Source organism: Mytilus californianus, unplaced genomic scaffold (assembly GCF_021869535.1).
Source record: "Mytilus californianus isolate M0D057914Y unplaced genomic scaffold, xbMytCali1.0.p SCAF_2, whole genome shotgun sequence".
Lineage (NCBI taxonomy): Eukaryota > Metazoa > Mollusca > Bivalvia > Mytilida > Mytilidae > Mytilus > Mytilus californianus.
The window spans coordinates 128,101,655-128,123,200 of record NW_026262668.1 but is presented as its reverse complement, the minus strand read 5'-3'; the positions used below and the strand labels follow the sequence as shown (position 1 = coordinate 128,123,200).

The 21,546-nt window shown below is 32.3% G+C and overlaps 1 protein-coding gene across 5 annotated transcripts in view; it reads left to right on the top strand.

Annotated features, from left to right (window-relative positions):
- Nucleotides 1-19,568, top strand: part of LOC127730976 (UV-stimulated scaffold protein A-like) — a 30,089-nt gene extending 10,521 nt beyond the window's left edge. For 3 of the 5 annotated variants that reach the window (XM_052239613.1, XM_052239615.1, XM_052239616.1), the window contains 9 exons: nucleotides 783-915; nucleotides 3,488-3,574; nucleotides 3,836-4,007; nucleotides 4,389-4,556; nucleotides 6,192-6,258; nucleotides 7,074-7,196; nucleotides 12,469-12,568; nucleotides 13,460-13,667; nucleotides 18,712-19,568. In XM_052239613.1, coding sequence (XP_052095573.1) covers nucleotides 783-915; nucleotides 3,488-3,574; nucleotides 3,836-4,007; nucleotides 4,389-4,556; nucleotides 6,192-6,258; nucleotides 7,074-7,196; nucleotides 12,469-12,568; nucleotides 13,460-13,667; nucleotides 18,712-18,814 — 1,161 coding nt within the window. In that variant the 3' untranslated portion in view covers nucleotides 18,815-19,568. Of the gene's footprint in view, nucleotides 1-782; nucleotides 916-3,487; nucleotides 3,575-3,835; nucleotides 4,008-4,388; nucleotides 4,557-6,086; nucleotides 6,148-6,191; nucleotides 6,259-7,073; nucleotides 7,197-12,468; nucleotides 12,569-13,459; nucleotides 13,668-18,711 lie in introns of all 5 variants that reach the window. The other 2 variants (XM_052239617.1, XM_052239618.1) reach the window with 2 other exon arrangements.
- The last annotated feature ends 1,978 nt before the right edge of the window (nucleotides 19,569-21,546 follow it).

Here is a 21,546-nt window from a genome sequence, read left to right as displayed (position 1 = left end):
ATAACAGGAAAAAAGTCATAAAAGTGATTTCTAAAGATTGTTTTAAACAATTAATTAATTTCTGACTATTCAACAGCATGATAAAAATGTTCTAAATGCAGGAAATGTTTTTTTTTAATAAATATATAACATATTTATATATAAAACAATTTTTAAAAATTTTTTAATTGCATTTTTCAAAATAACTGTTACATGATTAAGAAAACTAGATGTTAGATAGTCTATCTTAAATGACTGACTTCATGGTGTTAATGACTATATCTGTTGTATGATGAAATTAATATTTGATAAATATTCATTAAACCATGTTCATGAACTAATTAATTGTGACTTTTTGTCCTATTACAATGTAGTAAATAAGTGACTTTCTGCCTTGTGACTATATCTATCCATTTACCAAGTAATTGACCTGAGGTAGGGACTAGTTTTATAGTAAAGTCCTATCAAAATTTCAATTGACCAGTATTTGCCAGTATTTCCCGGTATTTACCGGTATTTACCGCCGGCATGGTCAATACTAGTATTGACCGCTTTTTTGCCAACCTTGCATACAACATAAATATTGAGAATGATATACATGTATATTATAAAGTGTAACTAAAGAAACGATAGTATGTAATCATAGTTCTATAGTATAGAACTAATTGTTAACTGTGATCTGATGTTGCTTAATCACAATTTTAAATATATCCATGAATGAATGCACCATACATGTATCTGTTCTTATTGCATTTCAGTAATTGTTAAAAAATATTTATAATTCATGATTTTTTATTGTACAGAATTTGACAAAGTATGGAGATAAAGAAGATCTTACAAAGAGCGTGATAGATGTTAAAACAGACCTGGATAGTTTATTGTCTAAGTATAACGAGATGAATATTATACCTGATGATAAACCAGAAGAGATGGGAGGTAATCAAAGCTGTGTTTGTTTTATGATTCATTGATTAATTACATGTACCAGTATTGATAACATCTTCACTGAAAGACTTCCTTTACACATACAAGAAATAAATATAGATGTGAATTTGTTCATCCAGTATCAAGTTACAGTTCTTGGTTTAGGTAGTTTACCATAAATATGTGGTCACCATAACTTGATTGATTGATTGGTTATTAATTGCTTTATGACCAGGGGGAAATGCATGTTCACAACAAGAACAAATTAAGATGATTGTAACAGGCCACCTACCAACCCTTTAAAGAGTTGTTGCAAGGCTTCTTTAATGAACAGAGAGCATGTCACTGTCTCAACTCTAGGCATCAGATTTAGCATCCCTATACTGACCAGACATGGCTGCACATTTATACATCCAGCATATCCAAATGTACAGTACTTTTGCAAGGGTTTTACTGCCAGTAAATAGAAGACTAAGGGATGACCATATTTCTATAACCCACTCAACCCTTAGAGGATTCATCAACTAAAAAGTTAGAACCAAGGGTCCAGAATTTTTATATTTCTTAATAAATTTTAGAATTTATTATTTTATCCCTGTCTGAAATCCCAAAATGCAGTATAGTTATAGGCCTTTAAGAATTGGTCATCTAGTGACAAATTGAAGTCACACCCACTCCGACTACATCATTCTTGACCAATGACAGCAATTGTACTATCTCTAGTTTTGAGGAGTAAAAATTGCTGTGTCCAATGTTTACAAATTTCCTGAAGCAGAAACCTATATATATATATATACGTTGTCATTACAACATTTGCACAATGAACATACACAAGAACTTCAATAAGTTGATTAAGAACTTTAAAAGTGCAACTAAATATCTTTCTATGTTTTAGGAGTATAGAATTGTGGCATTTGTTTATTTACATTTTCTACATTTACACGTAATAATCTTAAAGTTGCTTTTTATACGACCAGCAAAAAAATTTTGTGGTCGTATATTGGTATGACGTTGGCTTCGTCGTCGTCCGAAGACACATTGGTTTTCTCACTCTAACTTTAGTTTAAGTGAATGGATCTCTATGAAATTTTACCATAAGGTTCAATACCACAAAAGGAAGGTTGGGATTGATTTTGGGGGTTATGGTACCAACAGTTAAGGAATTAGGGGCCAAAAAGGGGCCATAAATAAGCATTTTTGTAACTTCCAGACATAACTTGTGTGTAAGTGTACCACAAGGTTCCATATCTCAAAGGGAATGCTGGGATTGATTTTGGTGGTAATTGCCTCAAAATTTTAGGAATTAGGGGCCAAAAAGGGGCAAAAAACAAGCATTTTTCTAGTTTCATGACAATAACTTGTGTGTAAGTGTATGGATCTTTCTGAAATTGTACTACAAGGTTCCATATCACAAAGGGAAAGTTGAAATTGAGTTTGGGGGAAATTGCCCAAAACTTTAAGGAATAAGGGGCCAAAAATAAGCATTTTTCTAGTTTCCAGACAATAACTTGTTTTCAAATGTATGGATCTCTCTGAAATTGTACTGCAAGGTACCATACCACAAAGGGAAGGCTGGGATTGATTTTGGGGGTAATTGCCTCAAAATTTTAGGAATTAGGGGCCAAAAAGTTGCAAAAAACAAGCATTTTTCTAGTTTCAGGACAATAAATTGTGTGTAAGTGTATGGATCTTTATGAAATTGTACTACAAGGTTCAATATCAGAAAGGGAAAGCTGGGTTTGAGTTTGGGGGTAATTGCCCTAAATGTTTAGGAATATGGGGCCAAAAAGGGGCCTTAAAACAAGCATTTTTCTAGTTTCCAGACAATATCTTGTGTTCAAGTGTATGGATCTCTCTGAAATTGTACTGCAAGGTACCATACCATAAAGGGAAGGCTGGGATTGGGATGGGGGTGATGAATCATAAGGGGGTTCAAAAAATTTGGGGGAGGGATTTTTTTATCCTTTTTTTCCTTTTTTTTTCTTTCAAATTTTCCATTTTAAATTGGTTATTTCTGATTTATATATAAATGCAAATAATAATGATATGGTTTGAATAGGTAAATTAAAATTTTTTTAAAAAGTTCTTAGACCACATTCATTTTGTGTCAGAAACCTATGCTGTGTCAAATATTTAATCACAATCCAAATTCAGTGCTGTATCAAGCTTGAATGTTGTGTCCATACTTGCCCCAACTGTTCAGGGTTCGACCTCTGCGGTTGTATCAAGGTGCGCCCAGCGGAGCATTTTATTGATTGCATGCAGCAAGTTACAACTGCAATCATTGGAAATTATATCTTGTGGATCCAAAATTCTAACTTAATCTACCAAGGGTAAAGGGAAGGGGACTGGATCATAACCCTTGGCTAGCGAAGATGGGAACAGAGGTGCAATATCTCATTTATGACAAACTTAAATTTACATTAGTTAAGTAAATAGAAATTTATTGACAGTTATCTAAAACAACAATAATTAACCTTAAGGAAAAACAGTTTGTTTTGTCAACATATAATGGAAAGGTTGGCTTTTCCTTCGATAATACATGTATCTAATAACTGCCATTAATAAATATTTTGTTTTATAGAAGATGATAGTGATGATGACTTTGAAGATGTTCCTGAGAAAGAAGGATATGAACCAATAATACCTCCACACAAAAGAGCTGAATATGGTATTTAAGGAAATGATATGGCCTAATTTCTCATTGATTTTTTTATCTTAAAAGTAGGTTAATGTAATTTACGTTAACAAATTACTAAACACATAAACCAGTACCTTGGCAGTTTGACATCACAGTTAAATTGCTGAATGGAACAAAAATAATTTTTTAACATTTAACTTCTATTCAATAAACTGTTTTTTATTATAAATGAGAATATGTCCAGTACTCTTCATTATATAACTTATAAATAGATTCCCCCTTACTTTTTAGGATTAGAACCATTGCCAACAAGATCTGAGACTGTTACACAACATCCAAAAGCTAGTACAAGCAGGAATACCTCTGGTTTCTGGAGTCTGTCTAAAACAATAGAACAGAAACCTGAAAATGATCCAACCACAATGAAAGCTAACTTTGTTCGTTTATTACAACAATCTTCTGGGTATGATAGTATGGCCAGCTTGAAATAAATTTAATGATATGTTCACATACAGCTGAAACTTTGTTAGATAGAGTAGATTTATTTTTTTTAAACTTTTCTTTCTATCCAAACAATAGTTATTGAGTTATTATCCATAAATTATTACTATTTACATGGTCTGTTTTGTTAGATTAAACCAGTAATTATATCTTCTTTCCTGCAGTTTCCATCGAACATTCCAGTATTACATTTAATGGCATATTGATAATCTTTTGTTTTATATATATTTGTTCAAACCAATGGTTTTCTGAATATTTTAAGGGCAAAAGAATTTATAATAACTAAAAATAGTGAACTTTACTTCTGTACATTAAGTAACAATTGATATTTTTGTAATTGTAGTACACCAGCAACAGCAACATGTACCCAGCCTAACCCTAAAGTACCGTTAACAATCACTGGAGACTCACAAAAAGACAAACTATTGGAGAAGGCCCCAATAGTACCTTATGGTGTAGACTTAGAACACTGGGAAAACCCAGACAAAATGGAAGCTCCTTTAGTTGTTAAGTAGGTTGTTATACTGACAAACACATGGAAAGCCCAGACAAAATGGAGGCTCCTTTAGTTGTTAAGTAGGTTGTTAAACTGACAAACACATGGAAAACCCAGACAAAATGGAGGCTCCTTTAGTTGTTAAGTAGGTTGTTATACTGACAAACACATGGAAAACCCAGACAAAATGGAGGCTCCTTTAGTTGTTAAGTAGGTTGTTATACTGACAAACACATGGAAAACCCAGACAAAATGGAGGCTCTTTTAGTTGTTAAGTAGTTTGTTCTACAAACAAACACAGAGAAACCCCAGACAAAATGGAGGCTCCTTTAGTTGTTAAGTAGGTTGCTATATTGACAAACACAGGGAAAACCCAGACAAAATGGAGGCTCCTTTAGTTGTTAAGTAGTTTGTTCTACAAACAAACACAGAGAAACCCCAGACAAAATGGAGGCTCCTTTAGTTGTTAAGTAGGTTGCTATACTGACAAACACAGGGAAAACCCAGACAAAATGGAGGCTCTTTTAGTTGTTAAGTAGGTTGTTATACTGACAAACACAGAGAAACCCCAGACAAAATGGAAGCATCTCACATTTGTGAATTAATATTTTGTTTGGTCACTACTTGAGTATTTTTTTAAACTGTTAATTCTGAAATTAATTCATTCAATTATTATTGCGAATCCTTGACCACTGGCAAAAATTTGTAATCTTATTTCTGTAAATTCAGAAATTATTGCGAAGTTTTTATAAATGCGACAAGGTGAGTATCGCAATAATAAGAACTCGCATTCTGATATTTTATACATATATCTGTAAGCACATTTTCCTGAAATCTCAATAATTGATCTTGTTGATTTGTCCATTCTTCAAATATCGCAATAGCAAATGCAGGCAATAATTTCTGAATTTACAGTAATGTAATTGCTAAAATTTTATGAATGATAATCAATTCTTAAATTATGAATGCAAGTTTTTATTATTGCAAACATGGTACTGTCTCATTTTTCGCATAAATAATAACATCGCAATAATTTCTGAATTTTTACAGTATTTGAATTCTTTGACTAGTAATATTCTATAAATATATTGAAATATATTCATACAGGCAGTAATAGTTTTTGAAGTCACCTGCCAAATAAAATGACTTTCCTTCAAATTTCAGGATAAAAAGATGGTAGGATATCATTATTTTAGATATTAAGTATTTGTATCAGTGTCTAACATAAAATTTAGTTTTTTAGCAGCTTATGATATTGAGGATTTAGCATAATCTAAATTCACTGATGGTATGTTACTGCCAATAGCCTATATGCAACAGCACTGAAGTTTGTGTTTTTATTAAAAATAACTTGAATTTGATCAGGGATGTTTCAGTTTTGCTATTTTAGTTATTGGTTTCCAAAAGTTGAAGCAGTTGATTAACCTGAGAATGATACCCTTATAACATTGACTGATGAAATAGGGTTAAATCTTCCATAAACAATAAGGAATTCTGGTTATAGCTCTCCAAGTTAGAATTTTACAGATTATTGTACATTTACAGATATGATTCATTACACAAGTTTTGGGCTCCAAGTGACTTTGAAGAATTACAAACAGATAAGGTAGGCAAGCAGACGTTTTATCACTTGTTTTTTTTTATTTACAGATATGATTGGCTAAATACAGTGTGGGCATATACTGAACGTGATAACGGGGAATCAAAAGCTGACCAAGTATGTACAGGTCATAATGTAGGGATAAAAGTGATACAGTGCTGTTACTTAAGAATATTAATTAAACACAATAGTGGAAATTTTGTGATGTTATATGGTTATTGGGCAAGCCCCTTTATTTATAAACCAGCAATTCCTTTTGAGTTTCCAAAATACCATGTGAAATTTTCTCATCACTAGACGTCAATCGTATTTCTGGTATTTATTACAAAACCTTCTATAAAACTACAAGGCCAATTTGAACAACATTAAACCACAATTATCCTTGGGATATCTATTTTAAAAATGTGTCTGATAATCCTATGGTAGATAGAGAGAAACTGTAAATAGCAAAAATTGTCAGCAGGACAAGATCTACAACCATTAGACAACATGACGAAACTGTCAGTAGACTCCTTTTAGAAGTTACTGCCCATGAAAGGCCATCTAATATTTTTAAATCACTCTTTTCTCAAAAATTACTACCAGGTTAATAGAATAACTTCATATTTTGCCAGCGGCTCAACAATTTTTTTATCTGTCAGATGCATACTTCCTGTTTGCAGATATTTTGAATTTTTCGAATGAAATTAAAATTGTTCATCACAACATTCTCAAAAAACTACTTGACAGAATGACTTTACATCTGCTCAGCAACTCAATTAGGATGAATTGTAAAGTGTGTGAACCTTTTAAATCTGTCAGACACCTACTTCCTTTTTACTGTTACTTTGAGTGGTGTTTGCTGAACATACATGAAGTTATATTACCAATTGTAGACTAGCTCAGCTCAATATAATTTGCTAACACTTAAAGTGTTAAAATGTTTTGAACAGGATGGTTTGGCAGCACTTAAGAATAGAAGCATAAGTTTTGTAGGAAAATTTGAACCTGTGAAGTGGAAATGTAGAGCTCCTTTGCCTAATGGAAAGTTTTGTGAAAGAATGGACAGATTTAAGGTTAGTGTTATCCCATGATTTACTAGATTTAAAGTATCATAGAAGGCATGTGGAAAGCACCGCAAGCACATAAAATATTGTATAGTACATTTGGTAATTTTCACGTTGGGTTTGTTCCAAATATAGGCTTTAGAAGGAGTAGTTAAATCTTTGCTGTGTTCATATTTGCTATAATGCATTTAAATGGACTGTGATCATTTTATGTAGGTAAACTTTTCAGAAAAATGTCTACTGCAAACAAAGCTCAAATTTCTATGGAAACATAGCTCACTTTTTGTAAGCTTGCATTGAATGGTTAATTCATAGTACTAGTCAGGGGTCTGGAAAATGCCAGTAATAACCAAATTTAAGATAAAAATGACTAACATAAATATTCAAATCAGACATTCAAAATTATGAAAATCAGTCAATTTTTAAGCTCACCTGGCCCGAAGGTCCATCGTCGTCCGTCGTCGTTGTTAACTTTTTACATTTTGAACTTCTTCTAGAGAACCACTGAATGGAATGAAACCAAACATGGCATGAATGTTCCTTATGAGGTGCTGACCAAGTGTTGTTACTTTGTAACCGATCCATCATCCAAGATGGCCGCAAGCAGGGGACTTAGTTTAACATAGGACCCTATGGGAAATACATACAAATGTCTTCTTTTAGAGATCCACTGAATGGAATGAAACCAAACATGGCATGAATGTTCTTTATGAGGTGCTGACCAAGTGTTGTTACTTTGAAGCCGATCCATCATCCAAGATGGCCGCCAGCGGGGGACTTAGTTTAACATAGGACCCTATGGGAAATACATACAAATGTCTTCTTATAGGTTGCAATTCTGTAAATACAGACAATGCAATTTCCCATAGGAACTCCCTTTGCGGCTAAAACTGTGACACTTTTACTATGAAGTTTCGTGAAAAATAATATCCCAGAACGGAAAGTTTATATGCACTACTATTTTATTCAAAGGTCAAAATATAGGGCTGTGCGGCATATTTTCAACATTTATATGCCCTGAACTTCTAAGAGTTTAAACTTATACTAAAATTCTATACTACCCTTACCTCCATTTTTGGACCTCCTAAGAATTAAAATTTAGCCGCTACCATGTTTATCTATACTGGTTACATTCCCAAGTGATGTCTCTATGAGATGAAACACAGAGATCATCAATGGGAACCAGTACGTTAACAAATTAACATACCTATGAATATTAAATATCTCCCCAAAAGAGGCGTGGTTTGAGAAACAGCTGTATTTACAAAGTGCAACCTATACAAACATTTATTCAAATAGAAAACTCTCTAAAAACACTTTTTCTCACAACAATACTTATTTATCAGAATTATAGCCTTAAAGAAATCACTGCATATATTCTAAGTCTCCTTTTACAGTACATTTTATACCCCTACCCCTGTTTCAATTTTTTAAAGATTTTGAAAACAAGACTCTAATTATTGCCAGCTTACCCTATGTGCATGTTTTCTGACATGAACTGTCTAAAACCTGTTTGAAACTATTCTGATAACAAATTGAAAGCATTTTAGAATACTATAAATGTTTTGTTTAGTAGTTAAGCATTCCAACATTCAAGATTATACAAAGTATCTAATCCTGCCTGTGTCTCCAGTCCACATCTTACTGTATGCCTATTTGTCAATGAAAGTTCACAATTTCTGCCTCAAATGGTCAGTTTAGAATTCTTGTCACAACAGTATCATCCCTAACCATATATCTAACATAAGTTAGTTAATATATGTCCTAGAAGTGTTTAAACAAAGGCATATTTGCAAAAGTTGTATTTATGAAGATATCAGTCTGGTGCATAAATTCACTAAAAGTTTGATTGAAATGACTGCTTACATCTGATTTTTGCATAACTTCCTAGCACAGTTATTGTTTACTTTATAAAAGACCTTTAAAATAAAAAAATCATAGCATTTACAAGTTAAATTATCTGCTTTATGACTCAGGGGTAGGCATTTTCCTCTGTTTTTTGCCCCTGGGGCCTCACATTTCCTAATTTTTTTTCCCTGTTTCTAGCAATGTGAAATATTTACTACATATTTAGGATAGAACACACTATTGTAAGTTTTACTGAGGTCTTTTTGTAATTCTAGCTTGTACTTTTTTATGCCGCAGTCACAAACAAGCACATTTAGGCGTTACGGCTTACTTTTGGGTTATCGACAGGACAAAAACACCCCACCAGAAATATTTAGGAAGGATCAATGAGTTGCAATTACTGCGAAGAGTAAATATAAGCACTTCTAAACAATTTAAATTACAAATAGGCATATATTATGAATTTATTTTGAATTCAGGGCTTTAAGTAAACCATGCATACTTTAAACTGTGAATTTATGCTGAGTCATCATAGTTAAGGCCCAGGATTTTCTCAATCTTCATGAAATATTTATAAAACTTCATATTTGAGTTAAATTCTTTAAAATCTCTGAGATAAACCAGATTTTGTGAAATTCTGTATGTTCTATTTTTTAACCCTATATAGGTTGCAATTCTGTAAATACAGACAATGCAATTTCCCATAGGTACTCCCTTTGCGGCTAAAACTGTGACACTTTTACTATGAAGTTTCGTGAAAAATAATATCCCAGAACGGAAAGTTTATATGCACTACTATTTTATTCAAAGGTCAAAATATAGGGCTGTGCGGCATATTTTCAACATTTATATGCCCTGAACTTCTAAGAGTTTAAACTTATACTAAAATTCTATACTACCCTTACCTCCATTTTTGGACCTCCTAAGAATTAAAATTTAGCCGCTACCATGTTTATCTATACTGGTTACATTCCCAAGTGATGTCTCTATGAGATGAAACACAGAGATCATCAATGGGAACCAGTACGTTAACAAATTAACATACCTATGAATATTAAATATCTCCCCAAAAGAGGCGTGGTTTGAGAAACAGCTGTATTTACAAAGTGCAACCTTTAGAGAACCACTGAATGGAATGAAACCAAACATGGCATGAATGTTCCTTATGAGGTGCTGACCAAGTGTTGTTACTTTGTCGCCGATCCATCATCCAAGATGGCCGCCAGCGGGGGACTTAGTTTAACATAGGACCCTATGGGAAATACATACAAATGTCTTCTTTTAGAGAACCACTGAATGGAATGAAACCAAACATAACATGAATGTTCCTTATGAGGTGCTGACCAAGTGTTGTTAAATCAAAGCCGATCTATCATCCAAGATGGCCGCCAGCAGGGGACTTAGTTTAACATAGGACCCTATGGGAAATACATACAAATGTCTTCTTTTAGAGAACCACTGAATGGAATGAAACCAAATATGGCATGAATGTTCCGTATGAGGTGCTGACCAAGTGTTATTACTTTGTAGCCGATCCATCATCCAAGATTGCCGCCAGCGGGGGACTTAGTTTAACAGGACCCTATGGGAAATACATACAAATGTCTTCTTTTAGAGAACCACTGAATGGAATGAAACCAAACATGGCATGAATGTTCCTTATGAGGTGCTGACTAAGTGTTGTTACTTTGAAGGCGATCAATAATCCAAGCTGGCAGCCAGTGGAGGACTTAGTTTAACATAGGACCCTATGGGAAATATTTACAAATGTCTTCTTTTAGAGAACCACTGAATGGAATGAAACCAAACATGGCATGAATGTTCCTTATGAGGTGCTGACCAAGTGTTGTTACTTTGAAGCCGATCCATCATCCAAGATGGCCGCCAGCGGGGGACTTAGTTTAACAGGACCCTATGGGAAATACATACAAATGTCTTCTTTTAGAGAACCACTGAATGGAATGAAACCAAACATGGCATGAATGTTCCTTATGAGGTGCTGACTAAGTGTTGTTACTTTGAAGGCGATCAATAATCCAAGCTGGCAGCCAGTGGAGGACTTAGTTTAACATAGGACCCTATGGGAAATATTTACAAATGTCTTCTTTTAGAGAACCACTGAATGGAATGAAACCAAACATGGCATGAATGTTCCTTATGAGGTGCTGACCAAGTGTTGTTACTTTGAAGCCGATCCATCATCCAAGATTGCCGCCAGCGGGGGACTTAGTTTAACAGGATCCTATGGGAAATACATACAAATGTCTTCTTTTAGAGAACCACTGAATGGAATGAAACCAAACATGGCATGAATGTTCCTTATGAGGTGCTGACCAAGTGTTATTACTTTGTAGCTGATCCATCATCCAAGATGGCCGCCAGCGGGGGACTTAGTTTAACATAGGACCTTATGGGAAATACATACAAATGTCTTCTTATAGAGAACCACTGAATGGAATGAAACCAAACATGGCATGAATGTTCCTTATGAGGTGCTGACCAAGTGTTGTTACTTTGAAGGCGATCCATTATCCAAGATGGCCGCCAGCTGGGGACTTAGTTTAACATAGGACCCTATGGGAAATACATACAAATGTCTTCTTTTAGAGAACCCCAGAATGGAATGAAACCAAACATGGCAAGAATGTTCCTTATGAGGTGCTGACCAAGTGTTGTTACTTTGAAGCAGATCCATCATCCAAGATGGCCGCCAGCGGGGGACTTAGTTTAACATAGGACCCTATGGGAAATACATACAAATGTCTTCTTTTAGAGAACCACTGAATGGAATGAAACCAAACATGGCATGAATGTTCATAATGAGGTGCTGACTAAGTGTTGTTACTTTGAAGGCGATCACTCATTATTAGGGTATCTGTTATGATTTTAATCTATTTTTACATGATTTCCAAAAGCAAAGTAGAATCAGGTGAGCGACACAGGCTCTTGAGAGCCTCTAGTTATTTAATCCTGTTTTGACTACCGGTCATGTAATAAAATGGACCATTTGCAAGTAAACTGCAATACATAGCATCCCACTTAACTGTGTTTACCCAAAGTTTGCATCAGTCTGTCACTTTTTCCAGGTGGTTTAGCTGCTTGGTGTTTGCAATTTCATTAAAGTTTGTGATTAGTTTAGTTTAAGGTTAAGGTACATGTACAGTAAATGGGCTATGTCACAAATTTTGGTAAACTTTTACTTTCAAATTTGGCAGTTGAACTATAACTGATTCATAACTGAAAAATAAAATAATAGTGCATTTATCTCTTTTATTTTCTGAAAGATAACTAAATGAATTCTTTTAAAATATGTGAACATTTGATACATACTAAAGTTTTATACATTAGTTGAAATATATACAGATGCTTTAAAAACTGGTCAATAGATGTCTTTATTAGGCCAATACAATTTGGTATGTTTGTATATTTGTAGTGTCCATTTCATGGAAAGATAATAGCCAGAAACGACTCGGGACAGCCAACTGACCCAAAAGATATAGCCTCTCTGTCTAGTCAACATGATGATATTGATAGTAAGATCAGTTTATTAAACAATAACAGTGACTATTTTCAGTCAATTGAATCACTGTATAATGTATAGTTGATTGCTATGATTTTCCCTCACTTTATCACCAACACTGCACATTTATCAATAATTTTACCTGTTCCAATTTCCAGTCATTATTTTTTTTATGTCATTGCCATTTCTTGCTACCAGTAACTTTAATGTATCATTAAAGACATAGGTCAGGGAAATATTAAAGGGGGAAGGGTTTCAAATTTATCAAAAATATTAATTATTAGCACTGCTTGAAACCTCCTGCATACATGTATGTTGAGCATCAAGTTTTTTTATATTTCATTTATAAAGAACGATTTTTACATCAATAACTACCTACATCAAAATGTTAAAAGTAGTTTGATAGTTTAAAAATAAAATTTGCCAAACTGAAGTTGAAAAATGAGTTGTTACAGATGCATTGTCTTGATCACATTTCTAAGGCCCTGAAAAATTAACAAAGTTCTTAAGACTGTTGATATGTTTATAGTCAAATATAGTGAAAATATTATTGTCAGTTCTGAAGGACAAATTTTAAACAAACATGGATATATGTTTAATTGATTAATTAAATATCATTCATATTTTTCATTGATCTGTTATTATTCAGCAGGCTAAAAAATTATGTCAGTCTTTCAGTAAACAACAAATATTAAATAGTTTAATTTTTATTTCTGGTTTTGGTCATGTGCACTAAACACTTTAATGAATCAAATGCAATGACTTGAAACAAGTTGTGTTTGTCAGCCATTGTAGTATTGTTCCATTTATATTTTCTTTGGTTATAGCTGAAAGTTGCAAATACTCATTCATTGGGAGCTTTAAGTAGATATGAAGATCACATGTTCTATTTTGGGAATTTTAGTAACAAGCAATGACCAGTCCTACTGGAGGGATCCAGAACTTGAAGCCGATATTGAAGCAGCATTAGGGATAGACCTAGGCTCTAGTAAAGGTAAAAAGAAAGGGAAAGGTAAAGGCAAAGGAAAACAGAAAAAATATCCAAACTTAACAGACATTACAGAGGTTAAAAATACGTCAAGGAATAGATTGGAGAAGAAGATATTTAAAAGGTAATATTCATAAAAGGATGTAATAGAATACAAAAAAAGGATATAATATAAAACGTTAAAAGGGTATGATATAATACATTAAAAGGGTATGATATAATACATTAAAAGGATACAAAATAAGAATATAATATAAAACATAAAAGATAACCTGCTGAATTTTTTATTTGCTGTGTTATTTCAATTTCAATATTTTTATGCCCCCGTCATAGCGGTGGGGCATTAAGTTTTACCCTTGTCCGTCGGTACGTACGTACGTACGTACGAACATCCCAAAATTGGTTTCCGTTCTCTAACTTGAGTTTGCCTCAACCAAATGTTATGAAACTTATACACAATGCTTATTACCACAAAACACAGATTAAGTTTGAATTTTGGTGGCATCACTTTAACCGTTCTAGAGTTATGCCCCTTTATAGGTGGAAAAATTGCAAAATTTTTAGTTTCCGTAGTCTAACTTAAGTTTGCCTCAACCAAATGTTATGAAACTTATACACAATGCTTATTACCACAAAACACAGATCAAATTTGAATTTTGGTGGCATCACTTTAATCGTTCTAGAGTTATGCCCCTTTATAAATGGAAAAATTGCAAAATTTTTAGTTTCTGTTCTCTAACTTAAGTTTGCCTCAACCAAATGTTATGAAACTTATACACAATGCTTATTACCACAAAACACAGATCAAGTTTTAGTTTTTGGAGGCATCACTTTAATCGTTCTAGAGTTAAGCCCTTTATAAATGGAAAAATTGCAAAATTTTTATTTTCTTCTAAATATCAAGTAATTTTTATACGACCGCAAAAAAAATTTTGTGGTCGTATATTGGTATGACGTTGGCATCGTCGTCGTCGACGTCGTCCGAAGACACATTGGTTTTCGCACTCTAACTTTAGTTTAAGTGAATGGATCTTTTTGAAATTTGAACATAAGGTTAAATACCACAAAAGGAAGGTTGGGATTGATTTTGGGGGTTATGGTACCAACAGTTAAGGAATTAGGGGCCAAAAAGGGGCCAAAAATAAGCATTTTCTAGTTTCCAGACAATAACTGTGGAACGGTGTATGGATCTCTCTGAAATTATACTACAAGTTTCCATACCACAAAGGGATGGTTAGGATTTGCTTTGGGGGGTTATGGCTCAAACCGTTTAGGAATTAGGGGCAAAAAAGGGGGAAAAACAGGGTTGTCCTGGTTAATGGACAAATACTTTAGTACAAAACATAATTTAAAGCAGTGTAAGGGAGATAAATCAAATACATCATTGAAATTATCTCCCTTACACTGCTTTTAAATTATGTATAAAGTAATGGTTAATGAACAATAAAGATAATTTAAAACAGTGTAGGGGAGGTAATCCAAATACAACGTTTTGGTTACTTCCCTTACACTGCTTTTAAATTATGTTTAAAGAAATGCATATTTATAAAGGAAGACCAGTAAAAATATCTGCAAATGTTGCATCTTTTTTTTTTACAAAAAAATCCATATGAAAGATTTGACACTATATTTTTAATTCTATTATAAAATAGATTAAGTTAGCACTATGGTAAATTTAAATGGGTAATTATGGTTGCCAACTCCATTGGAAATTTGAATTGAGATTATGACCATATCTTGAGGGAAAGAATTTTTTTGGGGAAAAAAGGGGGGGGGGATAAAAAGAAATTGTGGGGGGTCAATTTTTTCTCATTTCAGATTTCAGAAATTAAAAAGAATTATTCTTCAAAAATTATTTTTTTTTCAAATTTCAAATATTGAAAAATTTCAAGAAGTCTTTAATTGCACAGTATGGCGCATTAGATTTGTAAAATCTTTGATCACATTTATTTATTTGTTATGCCGAATCTAACAGTGTATTTAGATTTTTAATTTTGGGTTCAGTTTTCAAATTGGTCTACATTAAGGTCCAAAGGGTCCAAAATTAAACTTTGTTTGATTTTAGCAAAAATTGAATATATGAGGTTCTTTGATATGCTGAATCTAAACATGTATTTAGATTTTTGATTTTTGGCCCAGTTTTCAAGTTGGTCCAAATTGGGGTCCAAAATTAAACTTTGTTTGATTTCAACAAAAATTGAATATATGGGGTTCTTTGATATGCTGAATCTAACCATGTATTTAGATTTTTTATTTGTGGACCCCGTTATCAAATTGGTTCATATTGAGGTCAAAAGGGTCCAAAATTAAACTTTGTTTGATTTCATCAAAAATTGAATTATTGGGGTTCTTTGATATTCCAAATCTAACCGTGTATTTAGATTTTTAATTTTGGGTCCTGTTTTTTAAATTGGTCTACATTAAGGTCCAAAGGGTCCAAAATGAAACTTAGTTTGATTTCAACAAAAATTGAATATATGGGGTTCTTTGAAATGCTGAATCTAAACATGTATTTAGATTTTTGATTATGGGCCAAGTTTTCAAGTTGGTCCAAATTGGGGTCCAAAATTAAACTTTGTTTGATTTCAACAAAAATTGAATATATGAGGTTCTTTGATATGCTGAATCTAACCATGTATTTAGATTTTCTATTTGTAGGCCCCGCTTTCAAATTGGTTCATATTGAGGTCAAAAGGGTCCAAAATTAAACTTTGTTTGATTTCATCAAAAATTGAATTATTGGGGTTCTTTGATATTCCAAATCTAACCGTGTTTTTAGATTTTTAATTTGGGTCCCGTTTTTTAAATTGGTCTTCATTGAGGTCCAAAGGGTCCAAAATTAAACTTAGTTTGATTTTAACAAAAATTGAATTCTTGGGGTTCTTTGATATGCTGAATCTAAACATGTGTTTAGATTTTTTATTATGGGCCCATTTTTCAAGTTGGTCCAAGTTGGGGTCCAAAATTAAACTTTTTTTTATTTCAACAAAAATTGAATATATGGGGTTCTTTGATATGCTGAATCTAACCATGAATTTAGATTTTTTATTTGTGGGCCCCGCTATCAAATTGGTTCATATTGAGGTCAAAAGGGTCCAAAATTAAACTTTGTTTGATTTCATCAAAAATTGAATTATTGGGGTTCTTTGATATTCCAAATCTAACCGTGTATTTAGATTTTTAATTTTAAGTCCCGTTTTTTAAATTGGTCTACATTAAGGTCCAAAGGGTCCAAAATTAAACTTAGTTTGATTTTAGCAAAAATTGAATTCTTGGGGTTCTTTGATATGCTGAATCTAAACATGTGTTTAGATTTTTGATTATGGGCCCAGTTTTCAAGTTTGTTCAAGTTGGGGTCCAAAATTAAACTTTGTTTGATTTTAACAAAAATTGAATATATGGGGTTCTTTGATATGCTGAATCTAACCATGTATTTTGATTTTGGACATTGGAACATAATAGGTAAATTAAAAAAAATCAAGTTCTTAGACCACATTCTTTCTGTGTCAGAAACCTATGCTGTGTCAAATATTTAATAACAATCCAAATTCAGAGCTGTATCAAGCTTGAATGTTGTGTCCATATTTGCCCCAACTGTTCAGGATTCGACCTCTGCGGTCGTATCAAGCTGCGCCCCAGCGAAGCATTTTATTTAAATTGGAGTTATCTTCCTTTGTCCATGATTATAGTTGAATCAACTTTATACAATGCAATGTTTAATTTTGACTTCCACTGATAAAACACAGATCAAGTTGAATTGGGTAGTGTCACTTTAACCATTATTGAGTTATGCCCCTTTATAAATCGAAAGATTGCCAAATTTTTAGTTTCCATTCTGTAACTTAAGTTTGCCCCAACCAAACATTATGAAACCTATACACAATATTCATTACCACAAAACTAAGATCAAGTACAAATTTTTTGTTTCCATTTTCTAACTTTAGTTTGCCTCAACCAAATGTTATGAAACTTATACACAATGCTTATTACTACATAATACAGATGAAGTACGAAATTTGGTGGCGACACTTTTACCATTCTTGAGTTATTTCCCTTTATAAACATAAAAATTGCTGAATTTTTTCGTTTCCGTTCTCTAACTTTAGTTTGTCTCAACCAAATGTTATAAAACTTATACACAACCGTTCTAGGGTTATGCGTGTTTACAAATAGAAAAATTGCTGAATTTTTAGTTTCTGTTCTCTACTTAAGTTAGCCTCAACTAAATGTGATGAGACTTACACACTATGCTTAATACCACAAAACTCAGATCAAGTTCAAATTTGGGTAGCATCACTTTTACCGTTCTTCAGTTATGTCCCTTTATAACTATATGATATGCAAGCGGGGGCATCATCTGTGTCCACATGTGGACACTATCCACATTTATCATATATAATATACATATAAAAAGTAAAATAACAAAACGGAAAGTCCTTTATCAAATAGCAAAATCAAAAGCTCAAACACATCAAACGAATGGAAAACAACTGTCATATTCCTGACTTGGTACAGGCATTTCCTTATGTAGAAAATGGTGGATTAAAGCTGGTTTTATAGCTAGCTAAACCTCTCACTTGTATGACAGTTGCATAAAATTCCATTATATTGACAACAATGTGTGAACAAAACAAACAGACATAAAAGGTAAAAATGTCAAAAATTGGGGTACAGAAGTCAACATTGTGTTATAATCTTAATCACTATAAAAACAAACAAATATGTCAGCAAAGAAAAACAAAACGGCATAAAGACATAGCACATAAGAAAAAAATGAAAGACAATAATACAAAAAATGACCACAGCACAATAACACAATGGCGGGATGTATAAGAACTGAGCCACGCCAAAAGAATATTTCCAAAAATGGACTAAACAGTAAAGGTTAATAATATTCAAAGACAAATAAAAGAAACCTACTACACGTAGTAAAGATGATAAACAACGTCAGTACCTTGAATATATACTTCAAGACCATCATGTATTATTTGTGAAGTTGATACAGAATATTTATCAACAAGGTCTTTTTATCTTCCGATGAACTTTTTTAGAAAAAGGACGAGACACTCTTTGACATAACCCTGCTTCATCAACTTTCTGCTCAGACACTGGTAACGTTTTATAAAGTCTTGAGTAGAAGCTGCAATATAATTCTGTATTCATTTCAGATCTACAATGAAAAGAGTTGCAGCTGACTTGGATGAATTGGACAATAAAAAGGCCAGAGATAAATTTGGAAATCAGTTTGTATATCAGATGTCTCAACGATGAATGACATACCAAAGTATATATTTCATGGATGAACAATTTACCATGGTAAATCACATGTTACAAAGATGAATGATTTACCAAAGACTACTCTTAGTCTGTCACTGTTAAAGACTTTTGTGTAATGTAATGGATTTGAAACTTGAGAAGGGCTATTGGCAGATATAGGGATTGTTGTGAATTACTGAGAAACTCCCTCAATTATCTTATTTTGAATATAATACAATTTGGGCCCCAGTCCACAGTTTTTATGCTTAATGACTCTTTTTTCAATTTTGTCTTTTGTATTAGTTATTTTATGCAAGTTAATGTATCCGTAAATATCACTTACCTTTTGCCACATAAATTGTAGACCAAGTCAGGAAGATGACAGTCGTTTTCCATTCATTTGATGTGTTTGAGCTTTTGAATTTTCCTTGGAGTTCAGTATTTTTGATATTTTTACTTTTTAATACAGTGGTAGACAGAAAGGAATAGAAAAAAAGAGGAAGAAATAACTGGTGAATTGGAATCAACAGAACTGGAAGAAAGATTTCTTAGAGACATATATAATCAATACTATCTCAGACATTCCTTTACACAGAAGTCGTAGTAGTTATTCTGTTAATGATGGTTAAACACTAAAGTTTATTGTAAAATATTTGTTTATATTTATTTGGATCAGATTATACTGGAAGAATTTTTATATTAAAATGAATAAGATCAGTAAACGGTAATAAACTATCATATGTGATGAAATTGCCATAGTTTTATTTTATACAATCAGGGATGGGCACGATTACTGACAAATGTAATCGATTAATAATCGATTACATGAAGGATTTTTGAGCAATCGATTAATAATCGATTACTCTGAATTTTGTATGTAATCGATTGCAATCGATTACTTTATCAAAAGTAATTACATTACTTTTCGATTATTATCAATTACGTGCTATAAAATATTGAAGAAAGTTTAAACACAACTTATTTAGAGTGGTAATTTGGAACTTTACAAAAACAGCTTTTAAAGCATTGTTTTCAAATGTTTTTAAATCGTTTTCTAGATAGACACTCTTAGAGAGGATCTAAACTATTTAAATATTCTTGAGTGAGCGATGATAAACATGAGAACATTCTTGAAATGAAATCGAAATTGTATCAATTGCTTCCTTATATTGTAGGTCATTTTCTCCATAGTTTGCACATTTTTGTTGTCATACTGACTTAATTTTGATATTTACTCTTAGTTAACAGGATGGTATATTTGAATATAATGGGTATGAGAAGTTTCTTATGAAAAAAAATATATTAAAAAGAAGAAGAGTCAGTTAAACTAATTTTAAAAGATGGAAATTTTTAATTTATAATTACATGAATGAATTTATCCTTTTGTTTGGATAATCCCCCTAATTACAGGTTATAAAATTGCCAATGGAGAACAATTTATAACCTAAGGGCAACAACATGAATTAAATCTCTCATTTAATTAAACATAATTGAAATCAAAACATAGTCTTATCTCATTGATTAGAGGTCTTTGATCATCTGATTAGTAATTATAAAAACAAGAAGGTTTTTGAGAATTCTTTGTTCTCTTTTCAAAATCATAAACAATTTACATTTTAGTGACACAATGGGATACATGTATCTATTACTGAACAAAAACTTCAATGCATTGGTTCATTGTAAAAATGTTTTGTATTCTTTCCTAATTTTGATGTCATAACACTATGACGAATCAACAGTTTATCTACTCTAAGCTAAAGTTATAAATATAATTGAAAATTAAGCTTTAAAACTGTTATTACATATATAAAAGCATTCTTCTTTAGTATAGTACATAACTTAACTTAGGACTACAAGTACATTTATGTATTTTCCTATTTTGATTCTATTTTCTTATTTTTAACATTTTTGTTTTTAATAAAAAATATCTCAAATTATTGACAAGCATTGGAAGTCATTTATTTCAAAAGCTGGAAATAAAGTAAAATTTGTTAGACTAGGAGATCTGGTTTATCATAATGCAGCTTGAGACAACAGATCTAAATAAGGTATTTGATAAACTCTCAAGTAATATTGATACATTCTATTTTATCAGTACTTTAAACTGATGAATACATGCAGTTGTCTATTTTCATTTAAACTAGGTTTTATTTCAAACTATATTACTAAAGTAATCGAAATGTAATCGAAAAGTAATCGATGATTACATCATAATTTTTGCTGTAATCGATTAAATTACGATTACATGTAATCGAAAATGTTGTCGATTACAGATTACTGTCGATTACTTAAAAAAATGTAATCAATTACAATCGATTACGATTACAGATTACGATTACCCCATCCCTGTATACAATGCTGGTTATATTATATAAATTGTCCATTTAATCTGTCTGCTGTTTTAGTTGATTTATACATATATACTGTGTATAGTGGAGGATAGCATTGTTTACATTGTCTGTCCCTCACTGCAGATTAGTCTATTCATCTCCACAAATAAAAATTTCAGAAATGTTCAGTGCCTAATGTCACAATTCACCTATATTAATGTTTGATTGGAAGGATATCTTTGATTCTCAAAAACAGAGAGAACATATGAGTTTATAATCCACGACATGGAAATTTCCTTACCAAGAAAAATCTTGTTAGTAATTACAATGATACTAATCTGTTAAATATTTATGCATTAGTGTTAGACAGTTAGGCATTCTGCATGTATACTCATATCACTTTGTCTTCAGTTTAAT